This window comes from Archocentrus centrarchus, chromosome 13 (genome assembly GCF_007364275.1).
Source record: "Archocentrus centrarchus isolate MPI-CPG fArcCen1 chromosome 13, fArcCen1, whole genome shotgun sequence".
Lineage (NCBI taxonomy): Eukaryota > Metazoa > Chordata > Actinopteri > Cichliformes > Cichlidae > Archocentrus > Archocentrus centrarchus.
Window position 1 is genome coordinate 8,520,767 of NC_044358.1, and position 25,878 is coordinate 8,546,644.

General features: G+C 39.7%; 1 protein-coding gene across 1 annotated transcript in view; it reads left to right on the forward strand.

The window, feature by feature from the left end:
- The window catches only part of slc8a2b (solute carrier family 8 member 2b), a 219,777-nt gene that overhangs the window by 173,754 nt on the left and 20,145 nt on the right, over positions 1–25,878 (forward strand). Inside the window, exons 8-12 of the mRNA XM_030744139.1 lie at positions 6,982–7,107; positions 7,302–7,497; positions 8,339–8,469; positions 18,064–18,437; positions 25,131–25,234. Of these exons, the coding sequence (XP_030599999.1) occupies positions 6,982–7,107; positions 7,302–7,497; positions 8,339–8,469; positions 18,064–18,437; positions 25,131–25,234 (931 nt within the window). The remainder of the gene's footprint in view (positions 1–6,981; positions 7,108–7,301; positions 7,498–8,338; positions 8,470–18,063; positions 18,438–25,130; positions 25,235–25,878) is intronic.

Below are 25,878 nucleotides of genomic sequence, written 5' to 3' on the forward strand. Positions count from 1 at the left end.
CTGGATGGACGTCTTTGACCCTCTGTAGGCCTTGTGTGAGCAACTGGTGCAGTCTCAGACCTTTCCACAGACAGGTCCTGCTCTACTGCACTCACACAGGAAGTGGGCTCATTTTGGGGAACAGAAATGTCACTTGATTGTGGGAAAGATGTAGACAGTTTTTCACTTTCTTTTTCCTCTGTTGCCTTCATCGCTTTTACAAATGCATTTTGGATGTTTTTCACGGCGCCAAAAATTTTGTCGCTTTGTACAGTTTGATCCCATTCTTCGTTTTCCAACCACAGAAGAATCTTCTGTAAGAACTTTTCCACTGCGTCTTCTACAGACGCGTAGAGGACCTCAGGAGAAAAGGGCACCTCTCCTGTTGGGTGTGGAGTTCTAGAGATGACAGAATCTAAGAGACTTCCTTCCTGTCCCATTGCTGGGATGGGATATGCATGAAGCCCCTGGAGGTGGTCACAAATTTTATCTGTCACCTGCCTTGAAAACATCTCAAATTCCAGGGTGTGCCTATTTTCCAGGGTTTTTTTCGTACTGCCAAGATCTTTTCTGTTTAATTTATCAAACAGCTGATTAAGATCAGGTTTGATGGTTTTAAAACCCAATGATTCCATAGCTGGTATGTTTAGGGACTGACTGGAAGACCTGGGAGACTCTGAATGCCGAATTTCTGGGACTTCACCTGTTGAATTTCCATTCACTACACTTTCTGTAGAGCCTGAAGATTTGTCTGGTTCTTCAAGACAGATGAGGAACCTTGTACCTTTCACCACTTGCCGTTTCAGCCCTCTGGTGAGTTTTTTAAATTGCTTTCTGGCATATTTTAAGAAGTGGCTTCTATATATTTCTTCCTCATTAACTGTTGTGAGTGAGGTCAGTGAGGAGAAAGAGTCTCTCACCTTTTCGATGAGTAACCCCACATCATAATCATCTTTCTCCTCAGATTGAACGCGCTTCTTCGCATCCAGTTTATCAATGATCGCAATGACAGCCTCAGTTGCAATCATTTCAGCTAGGGTGCAGGGACACTGGACAGCTTTATCCTTTGCACACTGCTCTGATTCTGCAGTAGCTTCAATGCATAACTTACTCAGCTGATCAATTATTATATTGATAACATCAACTGCAATTTCTTCTGGCTGGTAATGCTGGTGCCTCTGAGCGTTCTCAGCTATGGTGCACTGCTCATCTTCAACGTCTAAATAACGCAGGTTGTTTTTTATTGCCTTCAGGGCCTCGTCTATAATCAGCTTGTGTTTAGCAGTGAGTGGCATTCCTATTTCCTGCATGGAAAAAAGGCTGCTCATTTTACCTGCACATCTTTTCAGATATGAGACAGTTTGAGAAACCATGCATCCAAGCTTTTTAATATCTGCCACTTTTATGCTGACATAAACAGCAGGAGCTGGCTGCAATTCTGGGTTCTCTACAAGCAGAGACACAGCTGAGTTGACTTTATTAATGATCTCCTCCTCGATCATCTGTGTCAGCTCCTCGGTGCCGTCACACGCTTCCTGGGGGATGTTGAGAGCTCTGGCGATGCCGGCTGAGAGAGCGTCTCCCAGGTTAACTTTTCCCAAAGCTGTGCCATGATCTGTTTGGGACTGCTGATCCGTCGTCATCTGGCGCTGAACAGCCGGGAGTGCCGTTTTAAGGACATGAACAGAAACCGTCTGAATGGTTTCTGTAATCATGTCAGCGCACACGGCCTGGAGATCACAGTCCCAGACTCCGTTTTTAATCATAGCCCATTGAATATCAGTGAGCTTTTTATAAAATTTATTGATGGCAGAAGTCTCTTCTGCAGTTACTCGGTGATCTTCCGTTCCGCGATTCATGATTATTGCTTCAGTTTTATCTTCGTAGCTGAGAAACATTCTGAGCTTAGCGGTCTTACAGCCTCTGTTTGAGCCAACCGTGACGTCATTTTGAGATACAAAACCTTCAATGGAATTCCCGGCGGCGTTCTCTGACGTCATCAAAACCACTAGCACATCTGTGAAGCGGCGATTAAAGTTGAAATCCGAAAACAAACAAACAAAAAAAAACATGAACAAGTGAAGCTGTAAGCTTATTAATACAAATGTGGATACACTGACACACATCAGTACAAGAACAAGTTTCTTAAAATGAATTTCACTAATTTTATAGCATTTTCTTTGGTTGGATGGATCTGTTTTTGCTATGTCCCACACGCTGGTCTGCTCCTTTCAAGCACTGTAATAAGAAGGTATTAAATGGCACAAAATTAAAATACTTCTTGTTCTTCATGTTCTTATTACTCTTAACAAATTCTTGGGTAAAAAAAAACATTTTGATTTTTTTGTCTCCGTTTTTATTATTTTATTCAACATTTTGTGCACGTGCCTAAAACTTCTGTCCACCCTGTCATCATGGAGTAACTGCCCCTTTAAGAAACCAACTAATGAAATCAGTAACATCAACAGCCTGAATCTGTCTTTCTTCAATGGAGGTTCAAACAGCTGCAGCAGCTACAGTGAGCAGCTACACTTATATTTCCTAATTTTCATGTAATTATGTTGGTAGTTAGGTGTGGTCAACCTTAACATGTCCACCCTGTCAGAGGAAAAGCTGATTAATAGAAAAAGTTTTCAGAAAATTTTAATATATTTTGAAAACAGCATGTGGTCTCCTTCAATAACCAATAACTTTGGTAGCTGATGGTCCACCATGTGCTTCTTAGATACTAAATTAATCCAAAAATGTCCACCCTGTCACCAAACCCTGCATGACAGGGTGGACTCTGTATTGTATAGTTGGGATTTTATTTTATTCTTTTTACATATTTTGATGAGATGATGATAATTAAAGAGTTCTTTTAACTTTTTTCTTTTTTTTCAAATTAGGCTCATACTGCTGAAAAGGGTCAATCATTGGTGAGTTTTGTATTGTCTTTTTAGAGCAATGAGTCCAGGTGGAGCAGAGACAGCACGGTAATGTTGGGAACACCAAGATGCTGCTCCAGACAGAGGACGAGATAAAGACAGAAACACTGGAAATAATAATAATAATAAGAAGAAGGGTCTCCCTGAGCTCAATGAGACGGGGGGGTGGGGGGGGGGGGGCTGAGTATCCTGCTGCCTTAACTTGCTGTGGGAGAAATGCATCAGTACAATCTAGATTTTTTTTTTTAAAGTATCATCCCTGTTGCTACAAGATTCCTTCCATCCATCCATCCATCCTCTTCTGCTTATCCTGTTCAGGGTCGCGGGGGGGCTGGAGCCTATCCCAGCTGTCATAGGGCGAGAGGCAGGGTACACCTGTACAGGTCATCAGCCTGTCACAGGGCTAACACAGAGAGACAGCTATGAGCAATTTAGAATGACTAATTACCCTAACGCCAGTAACTGCATGTCTTTAAACTGTGGGGAGAACATGCAAACTCCACACAGAGAGGCCCGGGCCAAAGTGGAATCAAACCCAGACCTTCTAGATGTCATTCTAACTGTGAGGCAGCAGTGCTAACCACCACGCCACCGTGCTGCCCTCTGAAAGATTATGTTAGTCAAATGGCAGCTGGACACAAGCAAACAGTCACACAACTTCAGACAAAAATGCAGAGAGTTTGAGTACGATACAATGAAGAACTGAGGAAGTGACTCTCAGAGAAGCAATTAGTTACACACTTCCTTTTGCCACCTTAGACACTATTATAGATCTTAATTGTGATGCAGAAAGCTTATGAATGTTCATATTTATATTTTGTAATGTTCATTTTTGTTGAGAAAGCTCTTAATAAATCTAATCATGTCAGGTGACACATTTTTGTCCACCCTGTAATTTTTCAGGTTTATGAAAATAATCAAGTTATCTTCACAAGTTAGTAAAAGCTTTTCATGTTTTCTTAATAAACTAATCACTGCCAAATAATATTGTTTAAAAACTGATGAACTCACGGTTTTTAGAGATTTTATTTAAAAAGGAAAACACAACTATCAGATTCTTTGAAGACACAAGCAATTAGCAGTTATTTCACTATTTTCAAAAGCCTTCTTTTTCCAAATAAATACTGATATTGAGCAAGGGACAAACTATCTATTTGAAAATGTGCATTGTATAATCACTTTGGTATGAAAATGTATGTATTTTCATTTGACTTTGTCCATGACAGGGTGGACATATTTCACAATGTGCTCATTCTTTATCTGCTTGCAGTGAATTCATAAAAAGTGTGGGAGCTTGACCAACATTCATTTACAACAGCCGAAGGTCAACTTGATACAATGGATATGAAATTAGTTGGGAAATTGTAACTTTTTTGGGGACAAATTACGATATCCCAAAGGCACATTTTGCTGTTATTGACCCATAAATAAGTAAATAAAGTATTTGTGTTGCGGCTTTTGTATTTGACCTGACACCTCTGGGCCACCGTAATACTCAGATGTCACAAGCTGTACTGAAGAAAAGAGTTTTTAAATATAGTAAGAGATCCAGGTGAAACAAAGTGGCCTTGAACCCAGAGGGTTAAACGCTATTCTGCTTGTAATAGTGTGTTAAACTGACTTTGTGGTAAGTGTGCCGCCTGAAAGCCAGCTGAAAGTGTCGAATGCACTCCACCCTTGCATTTTTGCTATTCGAGTTCACTGTGTGGGCAGAAACTTAATGTAAATGTGAGTGCAGGCGGAGAGCAGCCTCAGTCTGTGGGCTTCACTTCCACTCCCTGATGTTTCATTAAATTAGAGTGGTGACACTTTGAGGACCTCCTCACTCACTCCTCCATTAGATAGTGAGAGCTCACTTACTGTGAAACTTGCCTTGATGCGCACAGAGCACATACATGTACAAATTACAGTGAAAAAGTTTATCTTTTCTTTGTTAACATTCACTCTCTGGGAGAAGACAGGAAAAACAGACCATAAATGCTCGAGTCCCTGGATCCTGAAGGATCTTTGGATCCACATAACTTTGAGATGTCAACTCCCATTTTTTAATTTTCATTTATTATTTTTTTGTGTGTGTGACGATAAGATGTGAAACCATCAATTTGGCACTCTCTTGCAACAACAAAGAATCCTTCAAAATGGTCCTGGATCAAGATCCAGATAAACTCCAAAGGTTAATCACTTCATATTGACCGATGCAAACACACCAATAACAGCAAGCAAACAAGCAAATAGAGAAACCAGATCTGAGGCTGAGGTAACATTTCAAAATATTCTCTATATTCCTAAAGTGGGAGCTGCAGCGTCCAGAGGGCATGTCAGTGTCCTGTAGTTTGATTCCCTGTTGGATCACTTGGTTTTTGTTGTGTTGCCAAAGGTGCTGCAAGTTGTTTCATATCGTTCACTTATTGTACAAGATTATCAAAATCTGACGCTAAAATTATTGAACCCTACTTGCCTAATAAACTGGTGTTGGACTTCTTTTGGAAGCCAAGTCTCCATCATTGTCTACAGTTCACAGTCCTACATGTATCTTCCTTCCCCAACATCATCTTCATGTTTTTGGCTCTTTTCTTCCTTGTAAACAAGACAAAACAAAAAAAAAATCTCATCAGGGAAAATCAAACCTGCACATTTCTGTATATTTCAAGATAAGGCTCACATGTCCGATTAAAATGTCAGCAACAACCTTTGTTTTGTGTGAAAAATATATCCAGCATTACCACATTTGTGTTTGCTTAATGGTCTGTTTGTGAATCTGCAGAATACCTGGTGGAGAGCCTGAGAGTGACTATGTCATCCAGTTATTTTCAATAGAGCACTGAAGTGAAATTTGTGGAGGTTTGGTGACTCAGAGCGATATGACAAACCCTTTACAAAGATGTGTCTTGGTTTTCTGCACCTACCCATCCATTAAATGTGTTAAAATGTCATTAAACATTGCACTCAAACCTGTTTGTGTAGTTGTCTTTATACAGCAAAGGGGTAATTTATTTCTTTTAACTGATGACATTTTCTTTTTTAATGCTTGAAAGCTGCTGGAGGCTATAATTTTTTTAAAATGTCATTCCTTTTAAAGTCTAAAAGCTTTTTAAGAAATTATTTTGTTGATTTTCTTGTTAAGAAACTGAAAACATGTATAGTACCTTTATGTGTGTATGTAGTCTTGTGAGGGACTAAGCATACCTTTACTGTTTCCATAGGAATTAAGAGGGTAAATAGGGGCCAGGCACTGCTAATAATTCACTCGATTAGTTGGCAGTTTGATGCTGTGGAGCATTCAAATGTTCCACAATCTTCCCAGGAGTGGATGTCCCAAGAAATTCACCCTAAATCAGTCCATTCAACAGCCCAAGAAACTGCAAGAAACCAAGAGCTCCATTTTGGACTCCACAGGCCTCTGTCAGCATGTTAAATGTTAAAGTTTGTAACAGTACAATTAGAAGGACTGCTCTCTAAAAAGAACATGACAGCACGGCTTAAGTTTGCAAAATTGCATCTGAACAAACTACAAAACTTCTGGAACAATGTCCTCTGGACAGACAAGACCAAAGTGGAGATATTTGGGCTTGGTTTGCAGCCACAGGTCTTAGGTACATTGCAGTCAGTGAGTCAACCACAAAGTCCTCTGTATACCAAAGTATTCTAGAGTTAAATTTGAGGCCATCTGTATGAAAGCTAAAGCTTGGCTGAAACTGGGTCATGCAACAGGGCAAAGATCCCAAGCAACAAATCTCCGACAGAATGGCTGAAAAGAAAAGAGTCAACAAATTCCAGTCAGACTCCGACTGGAATGCTGTGGTGGGACCTTAGGACAGCTGTGCATAAATCTGAGATGTATAAGCCTAAAAAAAGAGAGAAAAACCTGAAAGCATTTGAATCCTTTACTTTTGGAGGTAGTGAGAGATTCTTTTCTTTTACATGTTCGGAAAAATGGCTCCATGCTTCTCATGGCTGCAGAAACTGTACGTGACGAGAATCCCTCAGTGTTTGCGTGAAGAGCCGTTCATGCTTTCAGTGTATGTTGTGTCGATTGCACGTTAAGTGCGTTTGTGTCTTCTCGTCTCTCCTCCAGGTGATTCGTATCTTGAAGGAGCTGAAGCAGAAATATCCTGATAAAGAGCTGGACCAGCTGGTGGAGCTGGCCAACTACTACGCCCTGCTGCACCAACAGAAGAGCCGAGCTTTTTACCGCATACAGGTAACACACACACACACACACACACAGTGTCTGTCTCTCTCTCTCTCTTACTCTCTTAGGCCCTGAGGTGAACACACAAGGTTGTCCGGCTCTGTGGGAACACATAAAGTAGTTCAAGGGCTTCTCAGACTTCTAAAAATTATTCTGCACTTTGTTTCTTTTAACCCCTCATCCTCCTCTTCATCTTCCCTAAGGCGACTCGCATGATGATTGGAGCTGGCAACGTCCTGAAGAAACATGCAGCGGACCACGCGCGCCGCACAGCCGTAACTGACGAGGAAGCTCCAGAAGAGGACGACCTGGCTGTGTGCAGCCACATCTCATTTGAGAGTCCTCACAGTCAGTGCATGGAGAACTGCGGTGTTCTGACACTGGCTGTAGTGTGTCAAGGTAGCAAAATGAATTACTCATAAGCTTATAATGAGTTCACATAAATAAGACAAGAGGCTTAGTGCTGCTGTGGTAATAAAGCCTAAAATCTTTCCTTTCTTCAAATTAATATTACATTTGATCTAAACTTCTTATGTCTTTGATCTGGTCTATGGTCAGTTTCCTCTACTGAACCGAAAGCAAGACATTTAATTACTTGTACAAGTACTTGTAAAAGAAGAGAAGTATTATGATAATTTATTTGAAAGAGTAGCAAATTTTTTTTGTTGTTGTTCATTTGTGTTACTTCAATGAAATACTGTGTGCTCAACAAAATTTCATTTAAAAAAAGTAAATTTAAGAAACATTTTTGAGTGAGTACAAATTAAGAACTATCAATTTCTGACCCATCCCTATGTACTGTAGCTTGAAAAATGATGGCAGTATGAAAGTAAATTCATTAAATTGCTAGTTCTTGTACAGTCAGCACTTGTTGATGGACAGTTATAAATAATCCAGCTGAACAGGAGGTTTCTTTTCCCCCCACACACTCAGATGTCAAAAATCCAGATGCATAAATTTCAGTCTGTAGATTCATGACTAAAACACGTAAGCAGAAAGTATAAATTATTTCTTTCAAATTATTATAGTCATGTGTTCACATGTTCCTTTTTTAAAAATCTCAGTCATTAGCATGCGTGTATACAGGGCCTGATTTCCATCTTTGGCCATGAATGGATTTATTTGTTTGCATGTTAAAAAATACTTTTTGCTATACAAGTTATTTGACATTGCACCAAAAACAAAGAAAAAGTCCAAATTCATGTGTCCAGTGTATCTGTGTTTTATTTCTGCTGTTTAGGGGGTCTGGGAGAGAACACCTTCTATGTGGACTACAGAACAGAAGATGGATCAGCCAACGCTGGGTCAGATTACAAGTACACTGAAGGAACACTGGTGTTCAAGCCTGGAGAGACTCACAAAGAGATCAAGGTAAGTTTAGGGAAGACAAACAGACAAGTGCCCCCTTGCAATTAAAAAAATAGACAGACACATCCTTCCAGTCAGCAAACAGGAAACACCTTTAATCATCCTTTCATTAAAAACAAAGAAATACACAACAAAACACAACACTGAAAGACAAAGTGACTCAGGTGGGGATTATACTTGGTTGGGGACACAGTGCTGCTGACACCACAGATGAGTAGTTGCTTCCTTTATATTGCCTCAGAGCAGTTTGCACTCACCATCTGATGATGAAAGTCACATCACTCAGACCAAAGTGGACCCTAGCATTCTCATGGATGCAGAAACTGTCATGGTCCTGGGCAGTTCTGGGAAGTTCTGTTTTGCTGTATTGTTTGGGTTGTGTTTCTTGGCTTTTCCTTACAATTTAGAGCCTCAGTTTGTTATGTCTAGGTGTTCTGTTATTTAGTTATTCGTATGTTTTTCTGGTTTCCCTCTGTCCTGGTCTTCCTTGTGTTCCTGTGTGTCTTGGCCCTTCTGTGTTTAGTCTCCCTTCAGGTGGGTTACTTGTGTTTGGTATTCGGGTTCCCTCTGTGTATCCTAGTCCTCGTGTTTTGTTAAGTCTACATGTGCATCGTGGTGAGTCACTTCCTGTTTTATTTTTACAGTTTCGTGTTCCCAGTGCTTTGTGTTTAGTTTTGCTTCCCCTGTGTTATTAGTTTCATTTGTTTCACCTGTTGTTCCGTCTGGCCCTGATTTCCTTGTGAGTATTTAATCCCTCAGGTTTTCTCTGTTCTTTGTCGTGGTGTCATCAGTGTTTCCCCTCTGTAGCTGTGTGTTCTCTAGTTTAGTGATTTGTTTTTGTATTTTCTCCCAGGCCTCATGTTTAGTTTTGCCTTGGTTGAGATTTCAGGTTCTGTATTTGTGTTCTTGTATTTGTGCCTCCTGCAAATAAAGCAGTTGAGTTTCAGTTTTGTCTTGCATCCTGCATTTGGGTCCATCCCTCCCTGCCACACACCCCACACACGACAGAAACTATAACATGTCCTTCAGTGGTTATCACTGTTGCCTCACAGTGTCAGATTTGCTGGGTTTGATCTCAGTCAGGACATTTCCATGTGGACTTTGCCTGTTCTCTGTACTTGTACTGGTTTTTCTACATCAATGGTGCTTATTTGGGCCCTGGATACATTCACAAAAGAGATTCTTAATCTCAAGACTCATTTTTTCAACAACCATTTTGAGAAGGATCTGGGATTAATAGGCTGTCAGGGAGAATAGAAATACACAGAGAGCTGATTGGGAAACAAGACGCTGTTGAAGGTGGGGGCAGGCAATCTTAAAAAGTGGGGAAAACTCAAAAAGGGAGCAAGCAAAAACACAAGAGACTCATAAACCCAAAACAGTAAGCAACAAGAGAAACTGAACGCACACAGACAGAGGGAGGCACAGACAGTGATGCACAGGAGAGAGAGGGAAACAGAAACTCCTAGAAGCACAAAGGAAGAACAAAAAGAAAAGTAAGGACATCGCAGTGACCATGACACAGACACAATTTACATGTACTTCCTGTTGTCCTTCATAATGTCATCTGAGGTGGGTTTGACAGTAAGGGAACATCACTCTTAAAGATTTATTGAATTTTTTTGGGATAAGTTGAATCTTTAATGATCCCTATGGGGAAACTGTATGGCTGATCATATGCATTATGAAATAGATCTGTCAGTTCATCCAAAAAGCTTTGAGCTCAAAGGTGGTGAAGAAATTTCCAATTCAGCTGATTTTCTATTTCAAACTTACATTCAGTAAGTTACCAGCTTTGGCAGAGCCAAATCTGGCACAGGAGGAGCTCTTTATGAAGGTACACAAACACACTGCAGGCTTTTGAATAACCTACACTGTGGCTGTGAAACCTGGGAAGATATCCAAGGAGATCAAAGCAAGGAGAAAGAGGTGGGAGAGGCATAATGAGATACATAATGAGAGTCCCAATAGGAGAGACAGACAAAGGCTGTGGAAAAACAGATTCAAGGATGGGAGAGAAAAATACTGTTGCCTCGAGTCAGACTGCTACTGCTAATTTAGCTGCTACTACATGTGGGCTAATTTAGTTCCTGCTAACATATGAATATAAACCAGAAAGTCGCTGATTTTGTTGACAATTTATGAAGAGATGAAATTATGAACATAAAATGGAGGAATTATAGAGAGAAACATGAGAGTTGAAGAATCCTGCACTGTGGGGGAAAAGATGGCAGTTTTCACCCACCTGCCGCCCAAAGGGTCAATCAGCAGCAACACGCGTCAATCATGTTGCTGAACTGCTGCAGCTTCACCATACAGATCGATATATTGGTGGACATACTTACTTATTTACTTATTATTTACAGTCAAGATGTAGATAAGTGGAGTTATTGTGGGGTTTTGGAGGTTGTGGGTTGGTGGGGGTTTTTTGTTTGTTTGTTTTTTGGGGGGGGTCAGCTTGGTTAGCAGGCTGCTTCTATAAACTGTAAGGCTCCAACAAAGAAAAACACAAATTCCAATTAGTGCTAATCTCCAAAGCTGTGATGAAACAATGCAGAGAGCACAAACACAACAGAGAGGTCCAGATCAACAACTCATATTAGTGGAAGTGAAGCCTTGCAAACAGTGATTGGACCCAGCTGCCTGTGTCAGTCATAGCAGTCATGTCTCCCTAACTTAAAGCTCAACAATATCCAAAAGTCACGCTCAAGAGGTCTTTACAGGTTTTTGGCACTTCCATGTTGGATCATCATTTTCAGCCCTGGAGTTTGGTGTTTGTGTTCACAACTGCTTCATCTGTGTGGTGCCGACATATCTACACATCATAGTCACTGCAGCTATGACGTGAATTATCATGGAATTTGCTCAGTGCTCTGGTGGGAAAACATGACAGCACTCTGGATTGAGCCATTTATGAAATTGTAGCTTTGTGAAAATGTGCACGCGTGTAGTTGAAGTAAAGTCTGCATGGGGAAAAATAAACCTTTAAAACTTCTTCTGTAGTAAAGTCAACAAGCAGATGTGAACACAGTTTTGGTATCTTGGTTAACACTGAAATTAAAATGTCAGTCAGTCCAGTTGTCCTATTCATTTAAACAGAAGCTCCTGTTAACCCAGAATAACTGACCAGAGGTGTCACCAACCTGGCTGCTGAGGGCCGAAACCTGCTTCTAGAAGGAATCTGCATAAAATGGATACATTCGTAGACAAAAACCTTTTTTAGGCTTCTGTGTTTTTCTCACTGCTTAATTTTTCATTTCAGTTCTGCATTTTATATTATATATTATATTTTGAAAATGATTTTTTTAAGTATGCAATTAAATGAAAGTGGTTTGTAATGCACAAAGTTTGATGATCAGTCCAGTTGAACTGCTTCAAAGTTCCCCATCTGTCACTACAGTAAGGAGTTTTTTTCTTAAATATGAAACCAAGAATGTTAGCTTTATGTGTTATATGCTTTGTGTATTAAAAGGTGCTGTGGTAGTCTCTGCTTAGATTCAAAGTAAGATCAAAAGAAGTGTGGATAAGTGGAGAATGGTACAATAGCCCGAAGTGTCACATAAAAGAAGCGTGGACATTTTATGAGTGAATGGATGGCCAGATATTACAAAGGTCAGTGCCATCCTTTTCACCGGCATACTAGATTTCATCGAATGCTGTTCCAGTTAGAAATAAGCAGGGAAACCAATTAAACCCTCAGCTGTCCACCAGAGCTCTCTGTCTGTGTCCTATCAGTTCCACTGTGTGACGGTCACTGCAGCTCACAGAGCCAATAACAGGTCTCATTGTCCGCGTGCTTTGTTGAAATGAAGAGTCATAATTGTTGTGTCAAAAAAAGGAGACAATCATGAGTTATGAAAATGTGTCTCCTCTTTGTATTTGCCTGATTACGTAAGTTGCAAAATCACATTTGATCATTAATTTTCTATCTGCATTATTTGCACATAGCTGAGGTCTAACTGGCTGCTATTCTTGTAGCCTTACACAAAGCCACACACAAAGTTTCCTTCTTCTGTTCAGTATGTGGAATAGAAATTAAATTAACTGTCGTTTCACATTTGCTGACTGAATGAAGGCCTGTGCTGTATTTTGAGTAGGCAAATCAGCCCCATTAGTAACAGAGATGAGACATTCAATTATAAAACACTATATATATATTTGAAATGACACAGGAGAGATGCTGTTGTCTGAATCAAATAAACACTCCGGGGTAGTCTTTCATCAGCGAGGGAGTTGTAGTTTGATGATACCTGAGTCATCATTCCTTTGCACCTTTATTGCCAATAAATAAGATTTCATGAAGAAAAGTTTTGGTTTGCAGATGTCTTGGCAGTTAACACAGTAAAAGTTCAAGATAACAAGAACCAGAGACAGCAATACTTGTTGTACTGTAAACAAGGCTATTCTAGGTATCTAACACTAAACTAACAACTGAAAGTGAAACATGAAGGTAAAAGTGAAATGATATTATGTGCTTGGCTGCTGGTATAGCTCAGTGAGTTGAGCTCTCTGTCCCTCCTTCCCTGTCTGCTCTACTGTTCTGTAATCACAATAATGAAGATGCTCACTAAATAAAACAAAAATATACAGGAAATATATTTAGCTTTGGCCTTTGTTATATTGGTCAAATATATTATCACAACCACCCTGACGAGGTTTGTTACATTTATAATCTGAGATTTGGGATCTGTACATGACTGTGAGTCAGATTCCTTTACAACAGTTTGTAATGTGATCTCCATTCACCGTAATCAAACACACTCCATAATATAACACTTAAAATTAAAACTAACTCTGAAACTAATAAACTAAAAAACTTGACATGAAACAAGCAAACTCACGATGGAAACTAACTGAAACTGAAATGCACTCTAAATACAAATTAAAAACAAATTAAAATAAAAAACTATAGTAATTCTGACTGTAACAAACAACCACTACATAGAACAAGATAATAATAACTGTTATTTACAGCAAAAGAGAAATTATTCTGTACTGGTACCTATGGGTATTTTAGATAAAGGGAGGAAAAAAAATTACAAACATTTTAAGCACTGGGTGCCTACAAGGTAAATAGAAGAAGGGATAAATAAACTGTATATAAATATTTGCTTGGGTCTATATTTAAAAAAAACATTGTGTTCCTTAACATTTCTATGCTGATGATACCCAGATATACTTCCCACTTAAACCAGACACCAACTCCTCCATAATTCCTGAACTTGTTGTTTAGCTCACACTAAAACTTTCACAAAATTTAACCTCAATGAAAATAAATCTTATCCCACTAACTGACAGGCAGCTACGCTTGCCATAAAATTTGGCCCCCTGGCATCATTTTTTAACCCTCTGGGGTCCACGGACTCACCAGTGCATCAAAGCGACATCACCGATTTAAGATGACATAGCATCGTGACTCTACTGCACTGGGTCTCCATTTCAACAGGAATCGAAAGTGCAGACTTCAGACTACATACCAGTTTTTAAATTGTGTTGAAAGGCTAAGTAAAACTAGAGTTATGCCTCATAAGTTACGCTGTACTTTTTCCTGTATATTGTCCTCCCGTGCGATGCGTGTTTTGTGCAGGAAGAAATGGTAAAAACAGGAGTTTCATTAACAGGAAGTGCTTCCTAATAAAACAAAAAACAAACTAAATCCCGACAACCCCTCTCCTAATGGTGGAAAAATGCACCATATCAATCAATCAGAAAATTATATGGTAACATGATGCATTTGGCTCCTCAGGAACAGGTGAAAAAGTAGTAAAAGACACAATATTGATGGCAAGTTTTGTCTGTGATGGGCCCCTCACGCCTGTGGAGGACAGAAACTGTTTTTTGAGGTGGCATAAATAATTTGTGTGGCATCTTAATGTGAGTCCTGATTGCTCTGCAAATAGTTGTACTGAAAAACATCTGAGGCCTTGCCTGCATTTTAATGTGAATAGTTGTATACAACTTTATTGTTTACTATATTTTTACATAAGTTTTGAAATTTTACAACTTATATTTGCATTTTAAGTTGTAAAAATAATTTGTTAAGCATGTTTGTGGTTTTTACAGTAAAAAAATCTGACTTTTTTTCTACTTGGATTTTATGTTTTTATGTAATTTTAAGCCTAATGTGTTAATACAGTATGTTAAAATGAAATATACAGTCACATACATGAGGTGGTACTAAGGTCAACTATAAAGGTACACATAAAAGTAGTCAAAAACAGCCAAATATCCCCAGGACCCCAGAGGGTTAAACCTTAGGTAAAGTTTTTTTTTTTTTTATTATTATTCTTTTCTTAAATTTGTCTTATAGATCAAATCATTTGTTGAAGCCAATTTTTTTCCAGTTAAGACTTTTAAATAAATTTAGAACATTTCTTTCTATTCATGACCTTAAGAAGGTCATTCATGCTTTTTTTTCACAGCCAGACTGGATTACTGCAGTTATACTTTGGACCCAGCATTATGTACAGTAACACAGTCAGATGAAAGTTCAAAGTAGCCTAGGGTGTGTTTTCCCTGGAAAAGTAAAAGTTTAACACAACTGCTTCACATTCTAGTTTAACAAAAGCTAAAGTAACTAAGTAATTTAACACTTCAGGAGCTGCGCGATATTGTCAAATAATAACACTGAAATATATTTTCTACCTAGGATCTTGTGTCTTGGGTCGGGCTTTGTAACCAGGTGCTTAAAGCCTTGCTTTTCCACCGTGTAACTGCATCAGTAACTTAGAACCATGCTCCTTCTGTCATATGAAGTGCTGCTAGCGAGTGCACCAGCGATGCTCAATGGAGTCAATTGTTTACTTTTGGGTCACACATCACCTGCTTCTAGCTTGTCTTCCTTTGTAGGCTCGTGTGTTTTGCCTTGGGTGGTGAAACACATATGCTTCCACATTTAGCAGGAACAGATTTCTTGCATATAAAATTGTGTTTTTTTGGAGGTTGTTGATGTAGCTTTAGCTTTAGGTACTACATTGTCATCAGAGGCAGCTCTTGCTCTCAGACATTCCTGGGTTTCTCTCCTTGTTGTGCACACTAGGGAATGTAAACACATGGCATTGCTTGTAAAAAATTATAGAGGTATTATCGCAGACAATATAATATGGCACAAACCTAGTATAGAGTACGCATATGGTAATGAGTAAAAAAGTATTTTTTTTGCAATTACCGTACATGTACAGGTGTTTAGCAGAAGGGATAAAAAGAAAGTGTGCACCTACAGATCAGTCAGATTAAAAGCAGACGGAAAGAATTAGAGAGGAGAGAATGAACACAGAAGAGCATTTGGCAGTTAAAGAGCCTGATATTTCCCTACGGCAGTGGACCAAAAACAAAGCCATCATAGTGCTGCACTTTATTCCACTTAAACTCAAGCAAATTATAATTGTTTAAGTAACTATTGCCTACATTTACATTTGTTTTAACACTTATTGCATTAGATCAAATTTAATATGGATTTTTTTTTGGATCCACATTCATCGCAAAATCAATGCTAAAAGAGAATGAATATTGGACTCACATTTGTTTGGGGGATATAAACACAGCTCTTCATGAATGATTATAATGCTCCATGTCTCCTGGATGTGTGAAATTTTTGAAGTGTTTGTTTCTTTTGCAAGAGGAAGCCATATTTATACATTTCATCTGTGCATGTGGCAGCAGGTCTGAACACACAGTGGTTCATTAGATTATAATACTGACATAATCTGATTTGGGAGTGCCCACCTGTCTCCTGTTAATGTGCGGTGACATGAGTGGATCATAAAAATCTCATAAAGCTGACTACAGAGACAGTAGCCTCTGTCTCTGAGGCAGATGACTGCCGCTCAATATTCACCACAGCCATCTAGACACACCGACATTACACTCAAGCATCCTGAGTGTCACGATGTGTGTGACATGTGTGGAGGTCAGGACCCAGTTGCAGAACTCAGGCAGACAGAGAAAGTGAGCCTTTGTCATGGCTGATATACAATTACAACTAAGAAAGCCTAAACTGGGAAAGACGACTAGGGAATATGGCAGGCCGTTTTAACACAAAATCTGTTTGTCTGACTGTCCATAATTACAATTCAGATATCTAAAACTGCATTTTGACAAGACAAAACTACATTTTGACTATCCAGAATGATAATATATCTGCAATTACATCCTGACTAGTAAGAATAATAATTCAAGATATCTTCAATTACATTTTGACGAGTCAAAAATTACAGTTCTAGATATGCCTAGTCATTATTTGCTTTCAAGATATCTAAAATTTAATTTGCACTAGTCAAAACTATTTATTGCCTATCTAAGAGTACATTCAAGATATCTTGAATTATGGTGTCATTTAAGATATCTTTAATTAGAATCATGACTAGTCAGAATAACAAACGAGATATCTCGAATTAACTTTCTGACTAGTCATAATTCAATTGTAGATATGTGAAATAGGTGTTTCAGATAGTAATTCACTGAAGGTATCTTGAATTGAAGCCTCCATTCAACTCAGTGGTAAATCTGACGTCATTTCGACTAGTCAGAATGTAATTAGAGATATCTCAAATAGGTATTTTGTCTAGTCCAAATATAATTAGAGATATCTTAATGGTCATAAATCAATTTCAGATATCTGGAATGTAAATGTGGTGAATCAGATTTTATGTTAAAACGGCCTGCCATATAGGGAACACTAGAAGCACAGAGAATTAGTGACGTGTCCTTCTGTGTTGATGCTTCGAAGCGTGTATCAGGTAATAGTGGGAGATTTTTGTGAAGCGCCTATCGTGGCTTGTGTTGGTGACGTTCGAAGCCTCGCAAGCCGGCCGTACCACGTCACTGATTCAGAAAACTATTCGCGAGTTCTACCTGTGATTCCTGCAGGTTTTCGATGCGTCTCTGCTTCAACACACCTGAGTCAAATATAGAAGTCTTTAGCAGGACTCTGGAGAACTTGACTGCATTCTGAAGAGGTAATTCAGCCATTTGAATCCGGTGTGTTGGATCAGGGACACAATTAAAACCTGCAGGACACCGGCCCTCGAGGCCTGGATTTGAGGATCCCTGCTCAAAAACAACTGGGAAACCTGACTAAGAATACATAAGGAGAGGAACAGAAACCATAACATGATCCAGTAAAGACAAACACTGACTGCAAAAGTCCATAAACTAAAAAAGCACTGGGTGCCACCCAGGACCATGACACTGAGCAGGGTTCAGGTTAAATTCAGAACATGTTGTGTGACTGCACTTCACAAGATGGGATCTTTGTTAAAGTGGCCTTCTATGGTAAAGACATTTTCACTCGTTGAACATATAATTCCACCTCCAGAGCTCTCCAAAGTTTCTTATTATCCACTAAAAGGATTCTGCTCAGTGAACCACATTTAATGTCATACAAAATTTGAATAATGAATAATTACACAGGGAGGGATACTGAACAGGCACATTCCTTTTATTCTGTTTTCTGCACTCTTTGAAATTTGCTCTAAAATCCAACGCATAAAAACTGACTGGGAGGCGCTCGTCACTCTAGGAATCTCAGTCACACTTGCCTGTTTATTTCTAAAGCTTTGCACTGTTATCTGATGGCCCACCTCTCTCTTTCCTTAGGTTGGTATAATTGATGATGATATATTTGAAGAGGACGAGCACTTCTTTGTCCGTCTGTTGAATCTGCGTGTTGGTGATGCAGAGGGGATGTTTGAAAGTGACGAAGTGGGTGCCACACCCAAAGCTCGCTTAGTTGAGCCCCTGCTGGCCACAGTGACTATCCTGGATGACGACCATGCTGGCATCTTCACTTTTAGCGAACGTATGGTGCGCGTGAGTGAGAGTGTGGGCACAATGGAGGTGATGGTGGTGCGCAACTCAGGTGCTCGTGGCACAGTCATCCTGCCATACCACACCGAGTCAGGCACCGCCAAGGCTGGAGAAGACTTCGAGGAAGCCCGTGGCGAGCTAGAGTTCACCAATGACCAGACCAGGTGAGTCAAAATAACATCATCCTGGTTTCTTATACACACTGTGTATAAGAAACCAGGATGATGTCTGAGTTGACACCTCTATTGGATTTTTTTGTATAAATGTATGTCAAATTTAAGAATATTATTCACAACTACTTGTGTTTAAGTTAAAAACTTGGAGGGCAGCTCTGACTTGAAGCAGGTGGAGAACTGCTTCATATGGTGCTATGCAGAGCATAACAAGAACTATCAGCTATAGTAGTTCATCCAGGGTATTGAGTGCGAGTGTACTGACACATGGGTGATGTGTTATCGTTTCATTTACTCTTTATACTAAAGACTACCACAACTGATGTTTTGTGAAATTTGCTGATGATACAGTGATTTGATCACAGACAATGAAACAACTTTTTAAAAACCTACTATGATTTGATGTCATGGTAGTTTTCTTCAGTTAGAGACAAAGCATTACAACAACTTCCTGCCAAAGCTGTAAAGTTTGTAACAACCATACTTGATGTAGATAGACGCCCACTGCTTCTGCTTTACTTTCTCTGTAGTTAACAAGAACAGACAAGGTTGCAAATACAGGTGCCAGTCAGAAAATTAGAATACTATGAAAAAGTTGATTTCAGTAATTCCATTCAAAAAGTGAAATATATTCATTCAGTACACACAGACTGATATATTTCAAATGTTCATTTCTTTTAATTTTGATGATTTTAACTGACAACAAATGCAGATCCCAATCAAGAAACCACAAAAGTAGTAACAGTAATCACAAATTTTTAATTCATAACCAAAGGAGCTCAGGGGGTCTGATCCAAAGGTACAGGTCAGCCAAACTATGGGTGCGGGTGGATTATTCTGAGAAGGGAAGAGAGGAAAGTTTTAGTCTCAGGAATGTTTACATGAAAAGGGCTGTCTGTCCTTGAGGGAGAAGATGGTGGCAGAACCTTACTTGGTTCTGAGATGAATGGTCCAAGGGACGTCAGAGGTCCAGATTAACTGCCAATCCCATGAGCTGGAAAGATGTGCTGGAGGAGGGTGAGCAGGAAGTCCACTTCTTTGCAACAGACTGAAGAATGCAGTCTAAGAGGACTAGAAGCAAGGTGTTAGCACACAAATACAGATTGCGTTGAAGGCATGCAGAACTGAACCTAGTTACTACTCTGAGGAGGCAGACAATCTGGCAGAGACTGGATGGTGGAGCTGGTCCTGAAATACCACCGCTGACGAGGCTTGATATGGTACAGGTGCTCAGCTGAGTGGAAGAATCCAGGCTCCGCCTAGAAGGGTGGAGATCCACCGAATCTCCTGATCCAGGGTGACAGGGAGGCTAGCAGGTAGCAGACCATGCCAGCAGCACCTTTGCAGACCTCTCAAGATCTTTTGTATCTCCCAGTAGATCTTTGTTGAGCAAATCCAGGTCATATGAAGTGTGTGTTGCTTGATCTTAGTGGTGATTTAACATTGCTGTTAATATGGAGCATTTTGTTATTAGATGTATTTAAACACAAAGATTATTTCCAAAAGGATAATAAATGGAACTAATTAAGGTCCAGCTTTACATTCAAGCATCTTTTAGCTCATTATTTTGGTGGCTTTCATTAAACCTGTTGATTGTGCAGTCAGTTGATTATGTTGATTATGTTTATGCAGTCAGCTGACTGCCTGCCCAGCTGCCAGACACATGAGTATAGATATAAATATATAGCTATAGAGCATCTGGATGCTACAGAGATCGATACTTTGAAAAGTTAAGGGAAAGCAAACTGGAGCTCATGATTCTGCTAAATGTTGCTATATTCTGCTGAATGTGTGCTAACATACCAGCAATAACAATCTTATGAAAAAATAAACCATTAATTTCTCTAAGTTAGGGTAATATTCAGTAATGTGATGTATGTTCTCTCATATATAATGCTGAATATTTCAGAACCGTCTGGCCTCCTGCTGCTGCAGTTAATTACAAATAATCTGTCAGCTTCAGATTTCACTGCTCTGCATGTTTATACCCACACAAGAAGATTACAATCCTTGAATGATGAATAATTCAGGAGATGAAGTAAAGATATTGTATTATTTCAAAAATAAATTGTTATTGATTCAAAATGTGCTTTCACCTCTTCACTTCCACTAAGTTTATATTTCACTGAATTCGTCTATAGCGATAATAATGAGCAGCGAGAGCTTTTAGCTCCTGTGTGTCTCCTCATGTTTACTCCTCTTCATCCTCTTCTTGTTTGACTTCTTCATCTTTTCTCTTATTTATTCTCATGTCTTCTCTTACCCTTTCTATCTCTTCACCTCTCTCAGCTCTCTTCCACCTCACACTCTCTTCTGTTCACCTTTGTGCCTGCCAGACGACAGTCCATTATTCATCACAGCCGACCTGAGGGCAGGCTCAGCATGCTCAAAATTAATCCTCTCTGAGTTTGTGTGAACAGTGAGGTGGTATTTTGGAGTGAATCAAGCAGAACCTAACAAGTACCATCAGATCATACTTGGTTGTATTTTAAAGAAAAACTATATTGTAGCTGCTCTTTTTTCTTCTTTGTGTAGCCGGGTGGGAAAGATGTTGTTTCTAATCGCACCGCCAGATAGCACTGCTCCTTCTGGGGTAACGTCTGTGAGCGTAGACATTCATGGAAGCATGCTAGCTCGCTCTGCTGAGACATTTAGATACAGTGATGTTTCCAGAGAATGCAGGTTTGTAAGGGTGGAAAAACCTGTGTAACCCTTAAGTTGTCTGACTAAACTGTGGCTCTATGTTCTAGCAGAAGGAGTCACTATAGTCGTCTTTAGACACCACAGGGTACTAAACACTGGAAAGTTTGGATCATACAGGCTCGGAGATGCAGCGCTGTTTGTTTGTATGTTTTTGAGAATGTCTGCAGAAGTTTATTTTTAAATCTTTTTTATTTTATTTATTTAACACTAATTTTATTGTTGAATTTAAAATATCAGAGGATCATTTGTGTCCCGGGCTGTAATAGTAATAAAAGCAATCTGTGTGTTTGTGTTCATGGACACAGACTGTCCTATTTCCTGTCTGCAGCATTACGTGGACACATCACCGTGGTAACTAAAAAGTGGCATCTGTTGTATTTTAATAAACAATAATCTTTTCTAAACCAGTGTGATAAAATTGAAATATTTTGTATCTAGCTTCAACTAATTATATTATTATTTTGCATTCTTTACACAATAGATTCATCTGCTTAATATTTTCTTCATTAATCAACTGATTGTTTGGCTTGTTTTGATTCTGAATACAGTGAGAAATGCAATCTTTAAATGATTATCAAAAAAGCCACCTATTTTGAATATACAATTTACTTCACTTCAGCTGTACTTATTGTTACTGCTGCACAAATGTGAGAAATGTGGTATAGTTTTGTACTGTTTCTTTATGTTGTAATACAGTATTTTTCTTTGGGAAGTGCAAAGACTCGTGGGAACATAAATGTTTACAGTGCTCTGCGAGAGTGCCTGGACTCTCCCTTGGAGATAGGGTGAGGAGCTCAGCCTTTCAGGAAGGACTCCGAGTAGAGCTGCTACTCCTCCAGTTGAGGTGGTTTGGGCATCTGATAAGATGTTGTTAAAGAGTGGCAGTGGGCACAGTATTCAGGTTGGAGCTTCACATCTGTATCCAGCTGTGTCTAAAATAGCAAACCTCGTGGGAAACACACTATCAGCACTCTGTAATTAATGTGATTCTCATAAATTGATGTTAGGCCATGATTAAACTTATCTTGTTAAAGTGTTGTCTGCAGCTGTTGCCAGAGTTTCATTAAACTAAATCTATTTTATTGTAATGGGATCTGCTGAATGATTAACTGTCAAATAAATTGGCAGTGGCATCTATACTTTTGACATCAGAGTGTTTCTCCTTTTTATTTTTCTGACACACTTGAATGGACTCTTGAATGCTTGTGTGATATTGATTTCAGCAGCTCCACAGTGTTGTAAACAGGTTCACTGACTGACAGGACAGTGAATTTGGTGAGACAAGACTGGTGATGGGAGATGGATCTCAGTATGTTTCTCTGAAGCAGAACAGTGACTCTGTTTGGAGGAGGGATTTATTCCAGTTTGTGCTTCCGCTGGTTAATCATGAGGACAGGAAGGTGGTGTGGTGTTCAGCACTGGTGCCTCACAGTGAGAAGGTCCTGGGTTCGAATCCACCATCCGGTTGGGAATCACCAGGTTAACTGGTGATTCTAAATTGCCCATAGGTGTTAATGGTTGTCTCTCTGTGTTGTGCCGACCTGTCCAGGGTGTACCCTGCCCCATATCCTATGACTGCTGAGATAGGCTCCACGATAGCACCATCACATTCAACCAGCTGTCTCTCATGCACACTTGAAAGTTTGTTTTGTGGCTTAACTACACTTCTAATGTCTAGTCTGCTAACATTTGGAAATGAGGACTATACTTGCCTAAAACTTGCCTAGAGACTTTGCCTAGAAACAGATTCAAGTAATTATTTTAGCCAATTTGTTCCATTTACACCTGCTCACTGAGAATTATCTTCCAAATGCAGTTCACCCTCCTGGTGAACTGCATTTAACTTTGGTATAAAAGGATTATTAGGAAGTGAGAAGACTATCCTTGTCAGGCCAAAATGCCAGAATTGACAATTTGCAGGAAAATAAAGTAACAGCAGCATTAGGATGAAAACATGTCAGTCTCACCTCTGCAGTATTATTCCTACAGGCAATGAGTATCAGAGCTACATTTTGGTATAATTATTACACAGTTAATGACTATTAAAAATAAAAGTAAACATAATTATCATCAACAACATCCAATAGCAGGTGGCTGTTTAGAGGAGTTTAATAAGTTAAATTGATTTATGAGTGAGGTTTAAAGTTTGAGCCCAGGTTCTGCTGTGAGTGGTGTCACTGGTGCTGTAACTCTCCTGTTCTGTTGTTTTATGATCATTCCTTCTGCTCATCTTCACCTTGTCTCATCACCTCACGCCTTCATTCTGTCATTTTCACGCCCCATTGCTCCCCCGTCAGGATGACTTGACTATAGATTGCATCTGTTCTTTTCATTTTTTCTCCCTCTTTGTCTCTCACAAATCCCCTTGGGTTTGTGTCACGAAGGACGTCCGGCGTCAAAATCTGCCAAATCAAACATGCAGAGTGACCCACTGTGGTGACCCCTTGTGAGCAGCCCAAAGTAGCTTTTTTTGTCTCTCCACGTTACTGATTTTCAGTTTTTCCTCATCACAGGTCTCCTCTCCCACTCTTGGTCTTTTTATGGCTCCTTCTTTAATGAATACATACTTTGCATTTCATCCATTCACAGTCTTTATCTCCTTACACTAAACACTTTTACTGCTCATCTTTTTTCCCCCTCTCCTTCTTCCTTCCCTCCTTTTTCCACACCTTTCCCTTTGTCCTTCATTTGCTTTCTACCTCCATCCATCTCCTCCTCAGTCTTGTCACAGTAGATTTTCTTCTGCCTTTAGTGAACTGCTCTCTGTGGTGACATTTCAGTCCAGCAGTCCTCAGAGACACTAACAGGGCTTGTCATCGTCACTTCACCTTCACTTCACTCCTCTAAAATAAAGCCTTCATTTCTAATGCCTCTCAAAAGCTCACCATCATTATGGTGTAAAAGCTGCTCTGCCTCACTTTTACTTTATTCTTTCCTATTCTTAGTTTCTTTCTCTTCAGTCTGAAGTTAATCGTGGTATAGATTTTAAAACCTGTCAATCATGTTGACAAAATCATAAATCTTCAGCTGAAAACTCCATACGTTATGTCAGTAGTACTAGTGAGAGTTCCATTATGCGACATGAGAATAGTCTCCCAGTTTCTGAAGACTGAGCCCCGTTTACAGGAGAACGATCCAGTGGAAACGGTGTCGAAAAGTAACGCGTTCAGACAGAAACGTCTCCGAAACGATCTCCGTTTACACGGAAATGCAAGATGTTGAAAATGCTGTATTTCCCGCTGACAGGCCATAGGATATAGGAGTGGCCACCATAGTGCGCATGTGCCAGTACTGCCCCCCCCTTCCATGGAAACGGAGACCAGTCTGGGACCTGTTTTCAAAAAGTAGCATTTTCACACTGATCTTGTGTGTGCTTATTTTAGATGTGGTATTTTGGAGATACATAGCTTTTTTTTCTGTGTCTAAAACCTCTTCGCGCTGAAAACAAGCACAATTGAAACTCTCTGAAATAGAAGACATACCAACATAACTGCATAATCATGCATCACAACATCAGTCCTCACATTCATCTGACTTTACCAATAATTTCTCTTTGTGAATCTCTTCCTTGTTATTCAGAGGTATCTGCTTAATCTCTCCTACAGTTTTCTCCCCTAGCTCCCACCTTTAACTTATTTATTGAACTTGTGTCCTTTCTAGGCTTCCTTCTGCTCTGATTTACACAGCAGCTGATCCTGATCAGAGACAGCAGGAGGGCAGACCTTTGGTGTGTGTGTGTGTGTGTGTGTGTGTGTAGAGAGAGAGAGAGAGGGTTCACAGGCCTTGAGATTTGTAATACCAGCACGTCAATGTGGTGAAGGCCCCGAGTGCTAAACAACCTATTGATGAAGTGCTTTACTTCGTTATGTGTCTGCGACTGACATTTTGTGTGTGTGTGTGTGTGTGTGTGTGTGTGTGTGTGTGTGTGTGTGTGTGTGTGTGTGTGTGTGTGTGTGTGCGTGCGTGCGTGCGTGCCTGCAGTCAGACTCTCCAGGTGAGGATAATTGATGATGAGGAATATGAAAAACGTGAAAACTTCTTCATTGTGCTGGAGGAGCCACGCTGGTTGAAGAGAGGAATCTCGGGTACGATATTTTGACATCTTTCCATTTTACTTGATTTGTTGAAAGTACTTTAAAATTTTCATTGGTCATAACCAGCAAACATGGTTGAAACCCTGAAGCTACCTCCATGCTCAAAACTGGCCAGGGCTGAGTACTAAACCATAGTTTGTTTGAGCCACATCTAAACACAGCTGCAGTGGAATCAGCAGCTGTTTGCTTACTGAAATCTGGTGTTTGAATTTCTCTTCTCACTCAGAACATTTAGTGCAGTTTCACACCTTTACATTTGTGAAGCTTATTTTAAGAGTGTGCCTCAAACAATTTTGTATAAGAATAAAATGTATACATTCTTACATTTTTTCAGGTAAAAAAAAACATGCAGTACTCTGGAGCAAAGGTTTTTTTTTTATTGTTTGGCTCTGATGTAAAACTCTGCAAACCTTTCATACTCTGAGGCCCATCCACAGTCTGTGTCCTCAAAAAGTTTTGGGACTCTGCCTTTAAAACTCAAACGCCTGATTCAAATCTGGTTGTTGACCTGCTTTAGATCATGTGCTAATACACTTCATCATAGCTACTATTTTCAGATCACTCTTTAGAAGTCCCGTTAGACCCACTTGTGCGTATGCCTCTGTGCAGGCTGCATCTCTACCAGTGTGACAAAG